Below are 21,617 nucleotides of genomic sequence, written 5' to 3' on the forward strand. Positions count from 1 at the left end.
ACACCTACAACCCACATTGTTATGATACATAGCTGGATGAAAATTGGCAAAGTATCACTTTAAAATAAACAGAAGTTTCTGCCAACAGAGCAGGAACATTTCCACCCCTTAGATTTTTTAAAACCACTAAAAATATCTAGTTTCATCTTAAAACAGAATAAAAAACAAGCACATTTGTCTGGACATGTTAAATCCACACTGCAGATATCAGAGGAGCTGCAGACTCACCCAGAGTGACGAAGAAACAGAAGAGACTGTCCACGATGGTGTCCATGATGGCCTCCATGTCTGTGTCCTGGATGTCTGCTCTGTTGATGGCTGCAGGTGAGACACACATTTAATTCAATTCATGTCATGACCCCATCTTAGAGCACTGACTAGATACAAACACAAACTTTTTTTTTTTTCAAAGTAATTTGGATTCAAAACAACCAATCACAAGCCTCCAGGACTTGTAAAGAAAAGGTCATGTGACTCAGGAGTAGCTTGTTTATTGGACGGAGTTGTGGTGATGTTTGCAAAGCATTATAGACCGACTGTCACTTCTTCTATGAGAATAAAAACAAGGTATGAAGAGAGACAATTTGTTTTGTTGTGTTGGGCTTTTTAGTGCACCTCCTGTTACCAATAATCTGTGTGTGTGTGTGTGTGTGTTACCGTGGTAGGAGATGAGCTCCTTGTTCTGATGGCAGAGGGTGAACATGTCGTCTTCCAGAGTGATGAAGTTCAGGTACTGATCATAAACCTGAGACACACACACCACAGAGTCATCACACAACATTCCTGACACTGACACTGCACTGTCTCAGAGTGGGGGTGGACACAGTAATGGAAACACCTGACTAATAACTTCAAAATAAAAACTCTACAGAAACCCTTGTGTGATCCAGCTGTGCGTCGTTTCTGCAGCTGGACAGAGGATGGAGAGGACAAACAAACTCTATCACTGCCATCTTCAGTGTGACAAAATCAGAGGTCAACTTATCTGCCCATCAGAATAATGCTACAGTATCTGCATCTCTCTTGGTCCACCGTATCGTTCTACTTAACTGGAAATCGACGATGATGAGCATCAGAGTGGGAGATATTAACTGTAACTCTGCACCTTTTCCTCTCAATTGAAAATAAAAAAATAATCACACAACACTATACTAATTTACAAAAGAGATTAAATAACAGAATAATCGGATATGTAATTCTAAATTTTCTCTTCCTTTCTAAATCAAAGGAGCTCTAGTGCTTCACACAGTAGTATTAATTTACGCTTGTTTCAAGTTTTCAGCTGCATTTATTAAAATAAAATTATTCCTGGCAGGTAATATTCACTCCCTCCAGGACTTGTTTTTGAGACCACTACAGCCTGAGATGTTGCGGCAGCTTCTCTTAAAAATTGTGATGCTTGTTGAAGTGTCGCAATGACATTCTGGGGACAACGGAAAACGAGGGATCACCGACGATCAGCTGCTGCTGTTAGACACAGCACTAGAGGACCGTCTCTGTGAGCTCCTCTCCTCCTGCTCTCTCTGCCCAGTTAGCATGAGCTAACACATCACGTGTTCTCATTACTACTCATCATATTTAGCTGCCTGGGCAGAAGCTCCGCAGCAGTAGCCTCGTGATAAACAGAGAGAGGGGCTGAGCAAGATCAGTGATCGGACAAAATTGCAAAGTTGCGCAGAATTCACGTAACCTGAATCTAATCAATTCCAATGATCCAATGTTGCTACTAAGTAGAATCAGTACAGTATAATGTAATAAAAACAAATCAGACTATAGAAGGATAAGAGTAACCATGGTAACCTTGGTGACTTGGTTGACAGCGTTAGCAGCCAGAGCAGCGCTGGCGATGTCCTCCAGTTTACTTCTGCTGATGGCAGAGATGAAGTTCAGGTAGTACGACTCATACAGCTGGTTCCTCAGGTCCTACGCACACCCACGGACACACGCATGCACACACACACAGACAAATCATTACCTCTGTTGATTATAAATTAGCTTGACAGAATGAATGCTAACATGCTAAACAGCATGCTGATGCTGATGTGCAGCTGGAAAGCAGAGATCCAAAAAGAGAGATGATCATTTATTTTGACGGCTGTGTGTGCGTGTGCGTCTACCTGACATATCCTGTCGATGTTCTCCTCTGTGGGCATGATGAAATAGACGGCGGGGACATCTGGGATCGGATCTCTGTCCGAGTGAAGCAGACTGAAACACACACACACACACAAGCTCATTTTAACACGCTTCTTTAATGACAGCTGTAAATGATCAACAGAGTCAACTTTCTGTGAGGACTTTTTTTTCAGGAGCTGTTGAACGGTTAAAACTAGGGCTGTTAATCGTTTTAAAATATCCAACAGCGATTAATCAGATAACTGTCCATAGTTAACTTGCAATTATTTTATAATTACTCACACACTTTTTTATCTGTTGTAAATGTATCTCTAAAGGATATTTTTCAAGTTTTTAATACTCTCATCAGCATGGGAGTGGACAAATTTACTTACTTTATGCAAATGTATGTTTATTATTATTGCAAAAATCCCAAACCATGACAAATACTATCCAGAATATTCTCCAGAATAACCTTAAACGCACTGCATGCTTAAAAAATATGCTGAAAGCAAACCACGGCAAACTCAAGCCCAACAAGCAGCGACAGATGAACATACTCTCCATATTTAACATTACTCAGTAATACTAACACAGTGTAGTGTCCAACTTTACACTTGTAAAGGTTAACTAAACATCCTGTTTTATTTAAGCAGCTTGACTCTGGTAACTCAATTCATGTTGACAGTAACTGCAAATAACTTTGGTCTTGTTGAGAGAACCATCTGTCAGAGCTTTGATGCTGAACTTGCCGCTCAAAAGACCTCTTTCTTTATCTATTTCTGCTACTGCTGCATTGCTTCCTGATTTCCCAAACTACGGGGTGGGCTGAGGGTCATCATTACAGAATGCGCATGCATTAGGTGCCTTGTTTTTTTTTGCAGACGTGTGTGTCTCTTACAGGTGCAGCGTGATGCCCATGTCTCTCAGCTCTTTGACAGACAGCAGAGGGGAGATGATGTCTTGGCCGAACCTGTCGTATATCAACACCTGCACACACAGAGACAGAAGGACAGAGGACACATGATACAACAAATCCCATAATTTCATTTTAAACATAGACAGAGATAGAAACCTGACAGAGTAAACAGCTGCAGTGTTTGGCTGCAAAGGTTCAGGGACATCCCAAAATGTTAGAGATGGTTTATTAAAGTGAACAGCTCATTCTATTCGCTCTTACCTGAAGAGTTTAATTACATAATATGTAACATGTATTTTATTTAACTTGACAGTTATTATGAGTGTGTTGTTGCGGTGTGTTACCTTCCATACTGGCTCAGCTGCTGTGTTCTTCAGAGGAGGAGCGTTGAAGTTCAGCATTCGCTTCAGAGCGACTGCAGGGACAAACAAACACAAACTGTTTACAGCCAGAGAAACAAACAACATGAGGGTGAAGAACTATTCCTTTAATATCCTGTGTATTTCTCTGCTGAGGTTGGATGTTATGTTGTCATATTTTGGGTTTTAGGTTTGTTCACATTCTAGATGCAGAGACCACCAGAAAGCCCCAAATTCCCTTTGTGGTTTGCTGTTTTTTGGTAATTCAGTGACCATCTCTGAAGTACAGGTCCTGCATTATTATCTGATGTCATGGTTGAATCTGACAGACAGGCTCTGTGTCAAGATCCAGTTTCATTAGTGTCCAGAAAGCAAGTTGTTGCTCCGAGGGCCCCAAAAACAACATTTTTAAAAAGTTGTCTCAATGGTTGAATAAAAGTTCCCTCTGCTCAATGTTCCCCAACCCTATGTTCCCTCATAGGACTGTTTCCAACAATGAGGGAACAGTCCTGTGAGGGACTGAACATAGAGCTGTTTCCATCAATGAGGGAACACAGGGCCAAGGGAACATTGAGCGGTTTCCAACAATGAGGAAACACAGGGCCAAGGGAACATTGAGCTGTTTCCAACAACGAGGAAACACAGGGCCAAGGGAACATAGAGCTGTTTCCATCAATGAGGAAACACAGGGCCAAGGGAACATAGAGCTGTTTCCAACAATGAGGAAACATAGGACTGTTGCCAACAAAGACAGAACATGGGCTAAGGGAACACAGGACTGTATAACAACGAGGGAACATATGACAGCGTGAACACAGGATTTTTTCCAACAATAGGGGAAAATAGGACTAAGGTAAGATATGGTTTCCAACAATGAATGAACATATAAGTTAGGGAACATAGGCCCTTTCCCAAATTTGAAAATGTCTTTGAGGGAACAGGGATATTTCCAGCAGTGAGGGAACACAGGGCTGAGGGACCATAGCAGCTGTTGCCAACAAAGAGGCAACACAGAGCTGTTTCCAGCAATGAGGGAACATAAGACTTGGATAACATATGGTTGTTCCTAACAATGAGGGAACATGTGACTGAGGGAATAGAGGACTGTTTCCAACAGCGTGGGAACACAGGACTGAGGAAACACAGGGCTGTTTTCCACAATGAGAGAACATATAACAGGGGACATATTTGAAAATGTCTTTGAGGGAACATATGGTTCTTACAGTGAGGGAACACAGGGCTGAGGGTTTGCAAGTGAGGACCCCACACTCTCCTCTACATGCTGGTATATTAACCTCTTATTATTATATTAAGTACAGATGTTGGTGATTGTGGTCCTGGTATCACTTGGTATAAGACTGAAACCACATGTTGTGCTGTCACACACCCACACTACAGCAGATCTGTCAAACCTGGGGCGAAAGCAGAAGTATTTGAACCTACTGACAGGTGTGGTTGAATGAAGAGAGAATGTCTCTTCAACATGTCTAAACTTACAAATAATCATCTTTAATCTTTTACAGGTTTCATTGAGTAAGAATATCTCCTGACATGTGTTCTCTCTCAGTCACAGTGTGGTGTCCTGTGATATTTGTTGTCCTAAAAGTACAGCATTCAGTTTTAAGTGTAGTGACATCACAATAAAACCTTCACCACATGTTTTAGTGTTTAAATGAGGGATAATTTAGTTTCTACCAGAGACACTGGAGCACTAAAACACTCACACTAAAGTCACTTTAAGAAACAAAATGATTTCTTCACCGGTAGCAACAGGCTAGCTTCACCTAGCTAGCTAACAGTAGCATTAGAACATAACAGTACAGCTAGCTAACAAGCTAAGCTGCTAGTTAACTCATTAGTTAACAGCTTGTTGAGTTAATTAATCTGTATATGGGGGAGGACTGTGAGGAGTGTCTGTATCGGTAAGTTAGTCAAATCAGTTTGAGCCCAACTAGCGGCACCTTCGGGGCGCAGAGTGGTCAGTTAGCTTGTTAGCAGCCGGACAGTCCTGTATTAACCGCTCCTGTCAGACTCCGGGTCGTTAAACGCTCCTCCGTCGGTTACCGTCGCTGTCCGCCGCTGAAATATAACCGTTAGTAGAGGAATTAAACCTGTTTGACCAACCTGTCTGCTTCTCCCTGACAGACGCCGCCATGTTGGATGTTGATGGTGGTGACGGAGCGCCCGATGACGTGGCGGCAGCCCGTCAGAGAGGAGGAATGAGAGAAGAGGTCTCACTCCGCAGCTGTTTCCAGAAACCAACAAGGACGTTAAAAAGAAAGAGGTCTCACTCTGCCAGTGTAGGAGAAGTCAACAGATGCACCAAATGTTATCAAAGTCTGCTCTCACCCAGGTGAGCTGACAGGTGAATCTCACTTCATCATAAATAATCTATTAACATAAGTAACGCTCCCTAAACACCATATAAGGACAGGTGTGCTGCCATGTGCAAAAACTCACGAGCCAGAATTGGAGAAGTGCAACCAAAAAAAGGCTGCAAGAACGTCTGCGGTTACTTATTGTTAGATAAGCTCAAACAAAATATGATTTAACAGTGTTTTACTGACATTAGAGGAAAAATAAAAAAAAATAAAAAAAGAAAGAGAAATGGGTAAACACTTGTGATGCTGTAAATGTGTCTGCAGCAGCACTGTAAAAATATTCTGGTACTAGACTGTCAGTGAAGTTAAACTATGTAAGTACAAGCAGGAAATGTTTTAAGTATTAAAGTAAAAGTGTTCAATGAACAAAAAGTTAAATACATTTAAATAATTGAAATAACTAAAAGAAAAATTAGCATGAATTTGAGATGCTGAAACCATGAAATGTTTTTTAATGAAAAATAACTCAATCAAAATATTTGCCAATTTATTTTCTGATCAATCAAATAATCATTTCAGCTGCACTTTTATGTTTTCATATTGTTTGTGTGCAGAAATCTTAATTTGTAAAGCAACTAGTAACTAAAATTAATAATGGAGTCAAATAATAGTAATTATAGAAGAATAAAAGTAGTGGAGTAACAGTAAAATATTTCCTTATGAAGTGTACTGGAGTAGAGCTAGAGACTTGCATGAGATTAAAATGCTCAAGCAACGAAAACGTAAACTTTGGTACAGTACTTGAGTAAATGTACTTGGTTGCATTCCAGCACTGGTCAGCAGACGGACGCAGTAACTGGGATTAATGGACCAAGTATCGTCGAATTTCTTCAGCCCACAAATTTAATCCAATCCCTGGATCTTCAACAGGGGGTCCTCAGAGTTACTGCAGAGGGGCCACTAAATTCTTGTTTGATAATTCAATTAGGTTTTAAGTTTGCTTTTTTTTTTTCCAAAAATTAAAATATATCTGAAAATACAAATTATAATACAAACATTTAATTTACAGGACACAATGTAAATGATAGGCTAATTGTTACCCATGAATCCTTGCACAAATATGCAGCACCTGTCCACAGTGAGAACAAACATACTAGCCAAGTATCTGTATTATTATTCCAGGTGTACGGACGTTCTTGTGAAACACAACAGATGGTTTTATACCTTTTCGAGCGAGAGACTCTGACACACTGTCCACCTGAGAGCTCATCAGAAGAGCAGAGGGTGAAGTTTATGCACCGAGTCATGCTACAACAGCTGCTGAATGAGCTGCTACAGGCGAGGACATATGAGAGAAGACCCAAAATATTCAGAGAATTTTCTCAAATTTGATGATGTTCATGCAATCTTTTTAAGTGCCTCAAACAAAGTTGTGTTTCCTCATGTAAGACAAACTCTTTGTGGACTGTGAAAATGAGATATTTTTATTTATCTTTGTAAAAGTGCTCTTGACCACTTGTAAAGTTTTCTCTGACCTAAGAGAAGAGCAAAAATAAGAGAACACTGGTGAATCCCAGAAATCAGCGGTTACTAACAAAATAAGGATGAACCGTGGATACGAGCAAAAGTAAGAGAAAATTTGTTTGTCTTTGGCTTCCTGCATAAGACTATATGTTAAACCTCACAACAGTATGTTGAGAAGTTAAACTTGGCTCTACCTTTACAGCTCTTTCAGCTTCTTAATGTAATCTAATATCAATATAGAGACACATTTTAGTGTCCCGAGCTTCCAAACCACATCTCAGCAGCAGCTGATGGTCTGATCAAATCCATTAAAGTCCAGTATGAGCAGATTAATATCAGTCAGGAAGCAAAGGCAACATTTCTTTTCTTTTTTTTTCTGACCCGGATGATAAAATTTCTATACCTGTGGCAGAGACAGAGATGTGTTCAGTTACTTAACCTTTAAGAAATCAGGACAACAAAACAGTTTGTTTCTGTATTTATGATCCAAACAAAGACAAAGAAAAGTCATACTTGTAAAACATGCAAAAAAAAATGCAGCAAACACAACACTGATAGATCACAAGAGAGTTAAAGAGAGGGACAGAAAAATGAAAGTTCAACGTCAGAAATCCACCGACTGATACCAGACAATGACTGATAATAAAAGAATGAATCCAAATTACAACTGTAGTTTGTACAGTAAAGACCCAAATGTGTAACAGCAACAACATGTTTGCTCAGATTTCCATTGCATCTCTTCATTTTTACTTTAAATCTCTTTTAATTTACCTGATAATTATGATATAATTACATGTTTTAATGGGATTTTAACAATCCTTACAATTCAGAACTATTCATTTATTTCTCTCTGAAAAGGTGCCTTATTATTTTTATAACCATTTCAATTAAAGTGAAAATACAGGGGTGGCCTCTCTGTGATATTTGGTTAACCTTAAGGTGTTATTACCACTAACAGCTGAGGTGATAACCAATTAACAAGTTACTGAAAATAAGTTTAGTTTTATGGTACAAACTGTGGGCTTCCTGTAGTTTTACATTTAGTTGTTTTTATTTCTCAAACATAACCTTGGTTAAGTTGAGAATTGATGTTTGGCCTTTACAGAGATCAGAAAACATTTGAACATCTTTAATAAGATGGGAAATCGGTCAAACGATGTATTTGTGCCAATCAGGAGGCAGCAGGTTCTGTTTCCGCCTGTGTAGCGCCCCCTCTTCACTCAGAGGCAGGACGCATCAAATGTCCCGTTATGTGAAACCCTGATCGGCAAAGTCTGACAGATCACACGACATGAGAAGACAAACACTGACATTATTCCTCAGAATCTGATCAGTGCGAGCTTTTCACACGTCGTTTCCAGAAGAATTAAAAATAAAAAGACGACAACATGACAAACGAGCACAAACAGAAAATCTCATGAAGAACAAGCAGCATGTAATGCTTTAGAAAAAAGTATGTACAATAAAAATAAGACTGATTCAAAAGCAGCTCTAAAGGCAAAGTTATAAAAAAAAATCAGCACCATCGTTTTTGAACTAGTAAACATGCAATTTACTTGATGTGACAATAATTTCATTATCACCACATCAGAGCTGGATGTTTAAGAAAAGAGCAGAAAAAAAGTTTAATACTTCTGTGTTGTTTCCTGCAGTTGAGTTTAAAGGAACAGTGTGTTAGATTTAGGGGGATTTAGTGGCATCTAGTGGTGAGGACTGCAGACTGCAACCAGCTGAAACTTCTCCTGGTTAGTCAGTGTTCATAGTTCAGGAAGTTTTAACCTGGAGCTGAATTATCCACAGAGGTCTCTTTCTCCCAAAAACTAACAGACCGGCTCATTTTAACCGGTAAGAACACTGAATAATGAAGTTTCACATTAAAAATCAGTGTTTCTCTGTAGCTGCCCGTTGTGGAAAAACTTCTTATTACACTGGCTGACGCAAAAGGAATGTAGATTGGCACACAATGGAAAATCAGTACAATTTTAAATTAATTGATCGAACAACCAGGCTTCAGTTTGTCCATTAAACCAATTGATAGCAGCAGTCGCTAACATACGACACCAAGGAATTTAACAGTCCCAACAAACTCACACCGACACCAAAACAGCTCGACTCTGTCGTTAAATCCGTTAATAACCGTTGGGTAACGTTAGCTGTGTGGTGCCAATGGGAAAGCTGGATTTATACTTCTGCAGAGCCTACGCCGTAGCCTTACGTGCACATCCCTAGAAATGTAACTACATGTCGCAGTGACACAGACCTCCTGTCTATTTTGTAAGCTCAAACCAAAGCTTTTATTTAGCCTTTTTTATTTCACAGATAAGAAACAAATTGTGAAGACAATAAAGCCTCTGCAAAAATAGTATTTTAAGTCTTTTGTGGGATTTATCCTGGCTTCAGATGAGCAGAGGAAATCTCTGCTGGTCGCCAGGCTAATTTATACAATGTAAAATGCCATAGACTTGTGCTAATAACGTTAGCATGTTGTATTTGTGGGGAAAATGTGTCCAGATAAAGACAAGTGTTTGTCTGTGAATGCTGCGAGTTATAGTGAAGCTGATTTGTGTTTGAAATTGCTGCTATTAAGCCATGTTTAATGCGTGTTTAATGTGTGTTTGTGTGTTAAATGTGTGTTTGTGTGTTTAATGCGTGTTTGTGTATTTAATGTGTGTTTAATGTGTTTGTGTGTTTAATGTGTGTTTGTGTTTAATGCGTGTTAAATGTGTGTTTAATGTGTGTTTAATGCGTGTTTAATGTGTGTTTAATGCATGTTAAATGTGTGTTTGTGTGTTTAATGCATGTTTAATGTGTGTTTAATGTGTTTGTGTTTAATGTGTGTTTAATGCATGTTAAGTGTGTTTAATGTGTGTTTAATGCGTGTTAAATGTGTGTTTAATGTGTGTTTAATGCATGTTTAATGTGTGTTTAATGTGTTTGTGTTTAATGTGTGTTTAATGCATGTTAAGTGTGTTTAATGTGTGTTTAATGCGTGTTAAATGTGTGTTTAATGCATGTTAAATGTGTGTTTAATGCGTGTTTAATGTGTTTAATGCGTGTTTAATGTGTGTTTAATGCATGTTAAATGTGTGTGTAATGTATGTTTAACGCATGTTAAATGTGTGTTTAATGCGTGTTTAACCCTGTTAAACCCACTGTTGCAAATTTACAACATCACTTAACAATTCTAAAAAAAAGGCCTGCAAATGTTTTTTTTTTCTCAAGACCACATTTACATAGTTAATGGGTCCTACTGTTTGTCCTCACAATGCTATTGGATAGAAGAAGTGTTTATAGGTCTGGTCATCTGGCCATGAACTCACTCTACCTGCAAACTTCCCGTTGAGCTCATCTCCTTTTTTTGCATGACTGGATTTGTCAGGATTAAAGTAAGTAAAATTCCTTAAATATTTTTTTTGTGTTTATTACAATGTCTAGAACATGTACACATTTAGTTATTTTGGAAAACATTCATCAAATTTGATTTATAGCTTGTTATGTCTATGTTGTAATTCTACAACGTGGGTCAGTGTGGTAGTCAAAATAGCCTGTGCTTCCTTACACATTACATAAGGTCACTGCACTTCTCACATGGTCATAAATTGAAAAAAAATGTAGTAGAAATTTAAAGTATTAGATGATTCATTGTAACGAAGCTCTAAATGTGCTTTTCTGTTAAATTTTTACTTAGACCATAATTAAACACATGAATAAATTGTATGGGGTATTTGAAACTCCAACATCTATCACAGTATTTGAAACTCCCTGATTCTTTGTAGTTTTTTGTTTGTTTTTTAACTTCTAAATGATCCTGAGCTATTTTTCTCAGTGTTGCCCAAGCAGCAGTTTGTAGCATTAGGAGATAGAAAAACAGGTTCTGAATGTTCTGGATTTGTTGGGGGGATGCCTGTTGCATTGTTCAGGGACAGGTGCGAAAGGTCTTGAATGTGAACCTGCAAGTGCTCTGGGGGGGATGCATGTTTTAGTATGATAAGCAGAGAGCATAATAGGCCAGCCAGACAGTATTGTTTGAATGTAGTAAAACACATTGAAAGTGACAGAGGAAAAAGTTTTGTAAATATATTTTTTTCCAATATTTTTATTTATAAATGCTTATTCATAAAACTATGATTGTTGTGTGATTATTACTGATGATATATACTGTTATGGGGCTAAGTAAGCAATCAACCCTGCAAATGAATACTTAAATGTTCTGTATATCTGTTCAGACAAAGTGAGTACAAACACAGAAGTTCTGCTCCCAACTATGCCCAACGTTGCAAATTTCAATCAATCAATCAATCAATTTTATTTATAAAGCCCAATATCACAAATCACAATTTGCCTCACAGGGCTTTACAGCATACGACATCCCTCTGTCCTTATGACCCTCACAGCTGATAAGGAAAAACTCCCCAAAAAACCCCTTTAACGGGGAAAAAAAACGGTAGAAACCTCAGGAAGAGCAACTGAGGAGGGATCCCTCTTCCAGGACAGACAGACGTGCAATAGATGTCGTACAGAACAGATCAGCATAATAAATTAACAGTAATCTGTATGACACAATGAGACAGAGAGAGAGATGCAGGTAATGACAGTAGCTTACAACAACATTATTGAAAGTAATAATATTATAGTTATAGTTACAACATTTCCCTAAAAACTTACTAAAATGTAAAAAATTTGAAAACTCTTTGATTTCTACATCAGAGGCCTCCTAAAACAATATCTGAGAGGTCAAAAAAAATTGCTCATTTTTTTCTATATCTGGGTCTTACAGGGTTAATGTGTGTTTGTTTGATTAATGCATGTTAAATGTTTGTTTAATGTGTGTTTGTGTGTTTAATGCATGTTAAATGTGTGTTTAATGTGTGTTTGTGTGTTGAATGTGTGTTTAATGTGTGTTTGTGTGTTTAGAGTGTGTTTATTGTGTGTGCACTTCACAGAAACCTCTGTCACCGACTGGTGTTTTGGAGGCGTAACCGCAGAGTGACACAGACACACCACTGCAGTATAAATGCTCATAATGGCGTAGGCTCGGCATAGAGCTGATGCACAAGTATAAATCAGCCTTCAGCCCTGACGTTGTGTGTGTGTGTGTGTGTGTGCAGGCAGACTCTCACCAGCTGTTCCCCAGTGTGGAGCTCACACTCCTGCAGCAGTCGTCTTGTGATATACAGAGAGAGTGATAGCGGGGCAGCTCTACAGTAAAATAAGTTCATACCCATTTTAAATACTAAAATATATATGTATATAAAAGTCATGTTCAAATGTGGGAGGGGCGGCAACTAGTATTCTATACTTTGAGCGAATACTGACGTCCAAACGAGCACTCACGCCCAACCTTAGAAGAAACATGGCAGTGCAACACGGCAGACTCGGTAGATGAGGACCTGCTCCTTATGTAGATATAAACGGCTCATTCTAAGGTAACAAAAACACAACAATCCTTATTTTCAGGTGATTATACACTACAGAAAACATACTTATTATATTTCTGCCAATAACTCCCCCTGAATCCTTCACACTGGACCTTTAAAAGGGATGAGGTTTGCTTTGGCCACTTTCAGCTCATTAGTGAGTAAGATGAGAAAAGCTTTAAACTGTAAATGTGCTGCATGAGAACAGAAAGATTAACAGGCAGCCACAATCTCTAAAACACCTCTCCTCCTCCTCCTCCTCCTGCACTAACTCTCTGTGGGGAGGAGGTGCACATGGTGGCTGACAGCCTGCTCCATGGAGCTTTTGAAGGCCTGGTATGAGGAGGAAACAGGCAGGAGGAGGTGTCTGGAGCTGGGCACACACTGAGGAAAGAGCCCCTCGTCCCTCCTTGTTCTGACTCCCTCTCTCTCTTCTTCTCTCTCCTCCACAGGGTGGAGGAAGGAGATGGAGGGAGAAGGGAGAAGGCCGGCTGCAGGGAGCTCCTCAGCTCCTGTGACGAAATGAAGAAGGTCCTGCAGGGAGATGGAGCTCCTCCCAACTGCGGAGAGGAGAGGAGAGGAGAGGAGAGGAATTCAGTACAGGGTCTTGTGGTCAAGAATGGGCCTATCTAGAGCCAGTGTTTGGTTTGCCCGTACCTTCACACTCCCGCAGGAAGTGTCTCCAGAAGCTGATGACGGGTGTCTCTCTGCTCAGTCTCTCCTCCTGCTGAGAGAAGTTCACGGTGAAGATCTGACCGACCGTCTGAGCCGTGAGCCGATCCGCCGCCTCACAGAAAACACCGCAGAACAACGACGGGAAGAGCTGAACCTGGATCAGATCAAAGGTTTGTCATTGTGATGAACCTTCGAACAAACACTGTGTTAATACAAGCAAACTGAAATTACCTGATCAAAGACGCCCAGAGTCTGCAGGCCCTCCCGAAACCTGCAGGACAAACACAAACACAGATATTACAGCGAGTGGAGAGAATACTGACCCTCTGCGGCTTGTTTCATTTCTTTGAAGTCGCTGTTTCAACATATGGTGTCGCAGACTGTGTCATTTTCAACATTTTGGAGCTTAACTTCTGGCAGATTAGTGGGATAAGAAGAGGAGAAATATGGAGATGGTCACTACAAATGATAATAAATTACAGCAAAACCCTAAAACGCACAGATAAAAGAGCCGGTAACATCTGAGGTTATCGATACTACAGCCTTTAATAATGTAGCCAAGGCTCATGAGTTGCGTCTGTAGCCCCTCAACAACACAAGCATCAGAAAAAGACTGATTTGTAATGAGGACAGGGTTGGAAATGACCTTTTTTTGTCCACCTGTCACTGGAGCTGCTCATCATCTGAGCTTCAGTCTATTAACTATACTGTGAATAACTCATACTGAACCTTCAGCATCACACCAGTGTCTGTTCTTTTATCTGCCTCCATAAAAACACTGAACGTCTCTCTCTACCTCTGCAGTGGCAGCTGCATCCTGGTGATCATAGCGAAGCTGACCAGATCCTCCACCAGAGCCTCTCTCTCCTCCAGGCTGCTGATTGGTCGGTTGCAGCCAGCCATCTCCAGGTACTCCCAGCTCGCTGCCATCATTTCTCTCAGGTCGTCTAAAGACTGCGCCTCTGCGATCTGAAATCAGCCAGTCAATCACTCGACCTGTGGTTTTAAAGACATCTGTAATGACACATGAAGTTGACCAACAAAGTTGTCCCACTCACCCTGCTGACTCTGTGGGTGAAGTGCATGTCGGGGGTCATGTGAGTGATGGCGAGCGGCCGGTTGGCTGGGTAGTTGAACAGACACTGGTAGAGAGCGCGAGAGAAGAAGCCGACAGGAGGGCCGCCGTGAGCCAGAGACAGAGCCAGCAGGCAGCCGACGTCAAAGTACAGGTCCTCTCTCAGAGCTGGAGACACACAGAGCTGAGTTACCTGCAGGTTCATGTACACTAGGATGATAACAGGTGTGTGTGTGTGAAAGAGAGAGGACTCCTCCGTATCTCTGATTTTATAGGAACAGTGTGTAAGATGTAGGGGATTTAGTGGCCTCTAGTAATTGAGATTGCAAAGTGCAACCAGCTGAAACTTCTCCTGGTTAGAATTCTGTCAGTGTTCATTGTTCACACTGACATTTTTACCGGGAGCTGGATCACCCACACAAGTCTCTTCCTCTCCAAAACAAACAGTAAAAAAAACTGTTTCACGTTAAAAAATCAATGTGTTTCCGACACTGCCCACGGACATACTTAGTATAATATAATCCATCTCTGCCAACAGACGCTCCTGAAGCAGACACACTGGAACTTTAAGGGACACACCTGATAAATAAATGACTGTGACATAAACAAAGAATAAAATAATGATTTGTACCCTGAGAGTCCAGCGCCATGTTTTTGGATCCATCTGGACCCTCAAACACCACACAGTCCTGGATCTGCTGCACCAGCAGCTTCAGGAAGTACTGCCTGGCTGTGTCACTGTCCTGGAGGCTGCTGGGAAATGTGGTCTGCTGGTCATCGTTAAACCTGGACGGTGACAACAAGAAGAGACAAATTACACTGTTTGTAGAAGTGCATATTTTGATCAGATGTTGATTTTACCGACAATTAAATGGAGAAAATAAGAGGTGAATTTATGATCCACTCACCTGACAGACAGAGTGTGTGTGGGGTCAAAGTCGGCCCTCCTCACCAGCTCTAAACCCGCAGACAGAGCCTGATCCCCGTCCACCTCCACCTGCACACTGTCGGGACGGAGCTGAGGGCGCAACGCCTGTAGGATCTCCTCAGGTGATTCAGATCTAACAGGTAACGACGGTCTAAAACAGAGAGACGGAGAGGTTTCATGTGACTGTTTGGAGCATTCGGGCTATTCTGTGCGTTTAGTCCATGAACTTCTGATGAAACAGCTCGCAGAGCGCTGTGTGATCCCACATATTCAACGTGTCCTGTTGAAAACTGGGAGCTGAGGAGGGACGTGTCACGATAGCCCATAGAATGTAGTAGCCAACCTGACTTCACATGACTAGTGTTAACTGATCCAGGTGGAAGATGCAAAAAAAAATGCATCAGACAAGTTTGTGTACCTCTTACAGCTGATGGAGGAGCGGATGGGTGACAGGTAGCGTTTGGACAGCAGACTCCTCCTCTGACCTCCCTGAGGAGACGCAACGAGGGAGGCTGGAGAAGACGAGCACATGGTTCACATTAACAAACAGCTGCAGCATAGTAACAACAACATCTGTAACAAAATGAACAATAATTGTAAATCCAGCGGGATATAAACAGCCCCAAATACACCAAATACAGTTCTTGAGCCGTTACTTTTCCCACCACAGACAGAAAGTTACATCATTTCTGCAGATCTTAATTAAAACCAAGACATGAGACGGTGCATCAGAGACTCAGACCTTTCCCGTCAGTAGCCTGCGTGCAGTCGCTGCAGGCCCAGTCCCTGGTGTCCACCTTCAGCCCCGAACATTTCCTGTGAGTCCCTCTGGAGCCACACAGCCGGCAGCGAATCACCTCAAACCAGCTGAAACAAACAACAACAGGGTCACAAACTGAGCGCTCTGCAGGTGGGACTGAGAGGAAACACAAAAATCAATTTATTGTGTCAGTCTGACTAAAACCGGACTTTTAAAATATACGCCAACATGTTAGTCTGACTAAAATCTACATCCAGAGCTGTGACTTTTTGGACAGACCAAATGTACAATGTAAAAAGGTGTCAGTTTCTTCCTGGTATTTCCAACATGAATCATCAGTTAATAAACCCATCCTATGCAGCCTGGCTGATGTCCAGTAGTATCTGTGTAATATTTTATACTGGGTAAATTTGCTCCTGGATTCTCTGGACATATTTACCACTGTCAGAATTTTGAACCATTGCTCTTCATCCAGAGTAATCTTGTTCAGTTCTTTATATTAAACTCCAGTTTGACATTGTACCTTGTGTCCATCTGTGTTAACGCTGTGGATGAGACAGTGACATAAGAACATAAATACCCGCTCTTGGCGGAGTGCATCCGTCCGTCGTTGCAGACGCAGTTGAGAGCATCACAGCGACTGTAAACCTCCAGCAGCTCTGAATAAGCGTTTGCCTCCAACTCCCATGAGGCATCTCTGCAGAGAAGAACAAACAGTGAATTAGAACACAGACTTTTCTTTCATTCTACCCACAATCCCCTGTCCTCTGTGGTTCCTGTTGAGTTCAGGTCTGGTGAGAACACGCTGGCTGTGAACGCATCCTAAACGCCTTGTCATGTGCCAATGATCATGTTACCTCTCTGGGATGTAGATTCCCATCCTCAGCATCTCCTCCTGGAAGCTCTCCTTGTTGTTACAGAGAGTACATCTGAAGAAGAAGAGGCCGGCGTTGTGGGCCTGACGCTGACACACACACACACACACACACATATACAAACACAGACAGGTAAATGTGGAGCACACCTGGAAATGTGATACTAAATAAATCAGGATGCTGTTGATGCTGGTGGAGGTTTAAATGGTCAGTTTGTCCAAATCCAAAAATCATATTTTACCATTTAAAGCTGAGGTAGGCAGTTTAATTTTGGAGTGTTTTTTAATTATTTGATTGCAACAAATTATTACTATACACACGACTCAATGCTGCAGCGTGACGTGGAAAACATGATTTTTTTTGTGTGTATTTTGGGTTAACAGATACTTTTCATTTGCAATGTCATCAAATGACTTCAATAAAATAGAAAAAAAGAGAGTGACAGTACCTGCACACAGTCCCTGTGGAACCAGCTGGTGTGGCAGGACGGACATTTGAGGACGGAGTAGCTGAGGACGGGATCGATGGAGTCCAAACAGATGGAGCAGGAATGAGGCAGACTGAGGTCTGAACTCACACATAGAGACTGAGTGGGACTGTGATCCGGACAGTACGACCTGAACACAGACAGACAGACAGACAAACAGACAGACAGACAGACAGACAGACAGACCGACCACATGAACCTTCTCTGAATGTCTTATACTCGGTGTCCAGTTTATTAGGTACAAACTGATAAACAATCAAAACATCGTTCCTGTAATAAATCCTCCGTCATGAAGGTGTTCACTGTGGAGGTTGTAGGTCGGGTTTGAACTGTGTTGTGAACACAGAGAGGTGTGTCTGTTATTTAGTCCACCCTCACTGATATAAATGTGACAGTTAGAGCAGTGAACAGCATCTCTTCTTTGTCTAATGTTACCCTGTCTTCCTCTTGCTGCATTTAGAGGCGTTAACGTGTGTGTGAAGTGACAACATGCCAGTGACGGTGCAGGAAACAGTGAATGAGTGAATAAAGGAGGTGAGAGTTCATCAGAGAAATGCTCTTTTCTCAAATACATGTTGAACTGGAGCACGCTACATGAGACACGATGAACCACGAGGCCTTATTAATATAGTTTCAGAGTTGAATGTGCAGTCGGCACTCACGGGAAGAGTCCAGTGAACTGAGAGACGAACTGGTTTTTCCGTGCGCAGGGAAAGTGAGCCACCTTCCTGCAGCTTCTGACGTAGCAGCCGACACACGCTCCCTTCCCCTTACAGAAGCTACACGTCTGAAACACACACAGTAAACATACGATAAACGCTCAGCAAGCACACAATAGACACAGAATAAACACACAGTAAACACACAGTAAGGATAAAACATGATGAGTTTTAGTCTCTCACCAGTCGAGCCGACCGGCGGCACTCCTGTTTGATGTCGTCCACCAGGAAACCAAAGACGCCCTCGCCCTCCTCTCCACGCTGGTAAACTCCACAAGACGTCAGCTGAGACACAACACACGGATGATGTCACATATCACAGTATGAAAATCAGACATCTGACAAGAAATCCATCAGAAGCTGTTAATACCTCATGAATATGAACAGGGCTGTGTGTGGAACCTCCAGTGAATCATTTTAAACATGATTTTGTTAAAACAAAGTTCTTCAACAAACCTCTGTCAGACAACATGAAACAGTGACACGGCTAAGAGGTTTGCATGATTTTCTTGAATTAAATATAAATTTTCCTCCTGAAAACACAGCACGAAACATGAAGCACATTAAAAAATATTTCAAAAATAACTTCAACCACTGCATCTATACACAGAGGTCCGTTAGTCAGTGAACTAATGAAACCAGTTCACCGATGGAGGCCTCACGGAAACAAATTTAAGATCCAAAAGAAGTACTTAAGGAAAAACTAGGGTTGCTCACAAGTAAAATAATTCTCCATAAGTCCTGCAGATCTCGAAGAACGCTGACAGCTTGATGATTCATGAGAAACTGTAACCTCTTTAAAACACACAAACTTACCAAACAGAAGTAGTGGACAGAGAATTTGTGCTCCTTGAGAGTGACTTTCTCCCCAAACATGACCGGGTCATCATCGCTGAGCCTGCAGAGCGCACAGCCTGGACACACACATATTTATAATCATGTCATTTATCAACAACCATATTGTCTACATCCGTAAAAACTTTGCCTAGCTATATTTATTGGTACAAACACAGCAGGACAACTTGTCATATACTGTAAATCCCTCTGAAACAAATTGTGATTTGTGATTTAGGCCTAAATAAATAAAACTGAACTGAATTATTAAACTGAACGTAAATATCAGGATGTAGATCACTCACACTCCTCCTTGTTGCTGCCGGCTCCTGCGACCTGCGTCATCCTCGCTTTCTTCTTCATGTTGGTGTGATGCGACCCTGCAGGGACACAGGCAGACACCGGGGGGTCAGAGATCAAATCTATTGAGATTTATGTATCTTACAGGGCTGCAACTAACGATTATTTTCATTGTCGACTAATCTGTCGATTATTTCTTCGATTAGTCGACAAATCATTTTATCGAAAAATGTGTTAAATTGTTGAAAAATGTCGGTCTGTCTCTCCCAAACCCCAAAATTACGTCATGTAATGTCTTGTTTCGTACTCACACCAAAGGGTTTTAGTTCACCGTCATGGGAGAGTGTGTAAAGCTGCCAATATCTGAACGTAAGAAGCTGCAATAAGAGTATTTTGGGTACTTTTATAGTACTTTTCTATGAAAAATGACTCAAACAGATTAGTCGACTACTAAAATAGTCACCGATTAGTCGACTAATTGTTGCAGCCCTCATATCTTATATAGCTTTATGTATCTTTTATATATCTATATACATACATACATATCATGAAGTAAAAATTTGACATGTAGACACAAATTTTAAGGCTGCAGCTACTGATTATTTCTATCGAATAAACTGTTGATTATTGTCTTGATTAATCACTTAATCATTGGTCTATAAAATGTCAAACAATGGTGAAAAATGTCCAAATGTCCAAGGCCATGTCTTAAAATGTACTTTTTTGGTCAAGAAGTCAAAACCAATCAATATTCAGATTAATATCATAGAAGCAGAGCAAATAAATACAATAAACCAGCAATGACTGACATTTAAACGCCGAAACAAAAGGATTGGGCACTTTTCTTTTTTAGAAATATTCTGAGAAGGATTCATCGATTATCAGAACAGTTTACTGAATCAACTGGACCGTAGGTAATAACTATAAATGTTTTAAAAACTAAGAGCTGCGATACTCTCACTAAACTAAGCTAGCAGTGTTGTGTGAATGAACCGACTGACGGTAAAAAAACGGTTACCGTCGAATATATCATCAAAATATCTTCAACAAGTCGCTAGCTAACACACATATTTCATAAATATATCTAATCGATGTATACAGAGTATTAAGATCTAGAAGGTGCAGACACACATTAGATTAAAGTGATTTTTTTAAAGAGTCTCAAACAGGAAAGTGAGGTTCAAACGTTCCGACATGAAAATAAGACCCGGATTATCTTCAGCGGGTTTAAAGTCAAACATAAAACATGACGAAATGTTCATAAGAGACATACTTTACATTCAGGGGTGACAAATGTCAGACTGCGGACATTTTCGTGTCGTTTTCGGGAGGATTTATTCCGGCTGTTTGTGTTTACTTCTGATTAGCCGTAGAAATTTAAATTTCCCTCTTTCAAAACAAAAGGGCGTCACTTCCGCTTCCGCTTAGTCTTCTTCTTCTACGGGATTACTGCGCTTTGTATCCGGCACAGCTTCAGCGCCCCCTCTGTTAAAGGACCAGCAGTACAAGTGTCTTACACAGCAGGTATCATCAGCTCCGTGAAGTCTGAAACCCTTTTTAGATAGGAGTTGTGCAAATTTACAGGAAAGCCCAGTCAGTCTTTTTCCAGTATTTTGTCCTTCACGACTTCTCAAGTCACAGACGCCACTTTGACCAATAGGAACACAGAGATATCTGCTGCCATAAACAACAACACCCCAGGATTTTTCCATATTTCCTGTAGTGACGTTACACACAGAGTAAAAAGGAAAAATGATGGTGTGAAGGCCGTATCCATTTAATTTATATGCTAAGCTGTGCAATAGCTATACTCCCATCAGCCATTCAGTCTGTCTCAAGTATATTCTGCGTCTTTATGCTGCTTATCCATTATATTGCTTTATGTTTTTAAACAGTTTACTTATTAAACTGATCTGTGTGTTTCTTTTTTTACCAATACGGACTCATACATTGCTTTGTCTTATTTCTCTACTGGTGCTTTGCCCTCTCTCTCTGCAGCTGGAATGCTGCAAGTCTCCCCACCGTGGGAGGTATAAAGCATTATTTTTATACAATTCAATTATATTTATAAAGCCCAGTATCACAAATCACAATTTGCCTCAGAGGGCTTTGCAGCATGTCCTTTGGTCTGTCACAGCGGATCAGGAAAAAATGGTAGAAACCTCAGAAAAAGACACTGAGATGTCACGTGTCCAGAGCAGATCAACATAAATTATCATTATAAATATATAAACCATCTTATAATGTGTTTCTTTTGCACCTTGTCTTGATGCTTTCGATGTCTCTTTACAGCACTTTGAACTGCCTTG

At 40.7% G+C, this 21,617-nt stretch overlaps 2 protein-coding genes across 3 annotated transcripts in view; both read right to left on the reverse strand.

Moving 5' to 3' along the window:
* Positions 1–5,593, reverse strand: part of scfd1 (sec1 family domain containing 1) — a 44,068-nt gene extending 38,475 nt beyond the window's left edge. The window contains exons 1-7 of the mRNA XM_049596119.1: positions 5,518–5,593; positions 3,379–3,449; positions 3,017–3,105; positions 2,118–2,208; positions 1,801–1,923; positions 658–745; positions 229–318 (exon numbers count right to left, since the gene is read on the reverse strand). Coding sequence (XP_049452076.1) covers positions 229–318; positions 658–745; positions 1,801–1,923; positions 2,118–2,208; positions 3,017–3,105; positions 3,379–3,449; positions 5,518–5,548 — 583 coding nt within the window. The 5' untranslated portion in view covers positions 5,549–5,593. The remainder of the gene's footprint in view (positions 1–228; positions 319–657; positions 746–1,800; positions 1,924–2,117; positions 2,209–3,016; positions 3,106–3,378; positions 3,450–5,517) is intronic.
* Positions 5,594–7,626: 2,033 nt separating this feature from the next.
* On the reverse strand, positions 7,627–20,702 carry g2e3 (G2/M-phase specific E3 ubiquitin protein ligase). 2 transcript variants are annotated; one of them, XM_049596111.1, is made up of 17 exons: positions 20,582–20,702; positions 19,314–19,388; positions 18,991–19,088; positions 18,358–18,459; positions 18,118–18,242; positions 17,417–17,585; positions 16,951–17,057; positions 16,674–16,790; positions 16,076–16,200; positions 15,752–15,845; positions 15,314–15,484; positions 15,037–15,191; positions 14,389–14,573; positions 14,127–14,299; positions 13,562–13,601; positions 13,313–13,484; positions 7,627–13,215 (listed from the first exon to the last, which is right to left on the reverse strand). In XM_049596111.1, exons 2-17 carry the CDS (start codon positions 19,369–19,371, stop codon positions 12,923–12,925), a joined length of 2,184 nt encoding a protein of 727 aa, XP_049452068.1. In that variant the 5' UTR covers positions 19,372–19,388; positions 20,582–20,702; the 3' UTR covers positions 7,627–12,922. The 2 variants fall into 2 exon arrangements, with proteins under 2 accessions (XP_049452068.1, XP_049452069.1); XM_049596112.1 differs by having other exon boundaries at positions 20,587–20,671.
* Between the last annotated feature and the right edge of the window lie 915 nt (positions 20,703–21,617).

The sequence above is a fragment of the Epinephelus fuscoguttatus genome, linkage group LG14 (assembly GCF_011397635.1).
Source record: "Epinephelus fuscoguttatus linkage group LG14, E.fuscoguttatus.final_Chr_v1".
NCBI lineage: Eukaryota > Metazoa > Chordata > Actinopteri > Perciformes > Serranidae > Epinephelus > Epinephelus fuscoguttatus.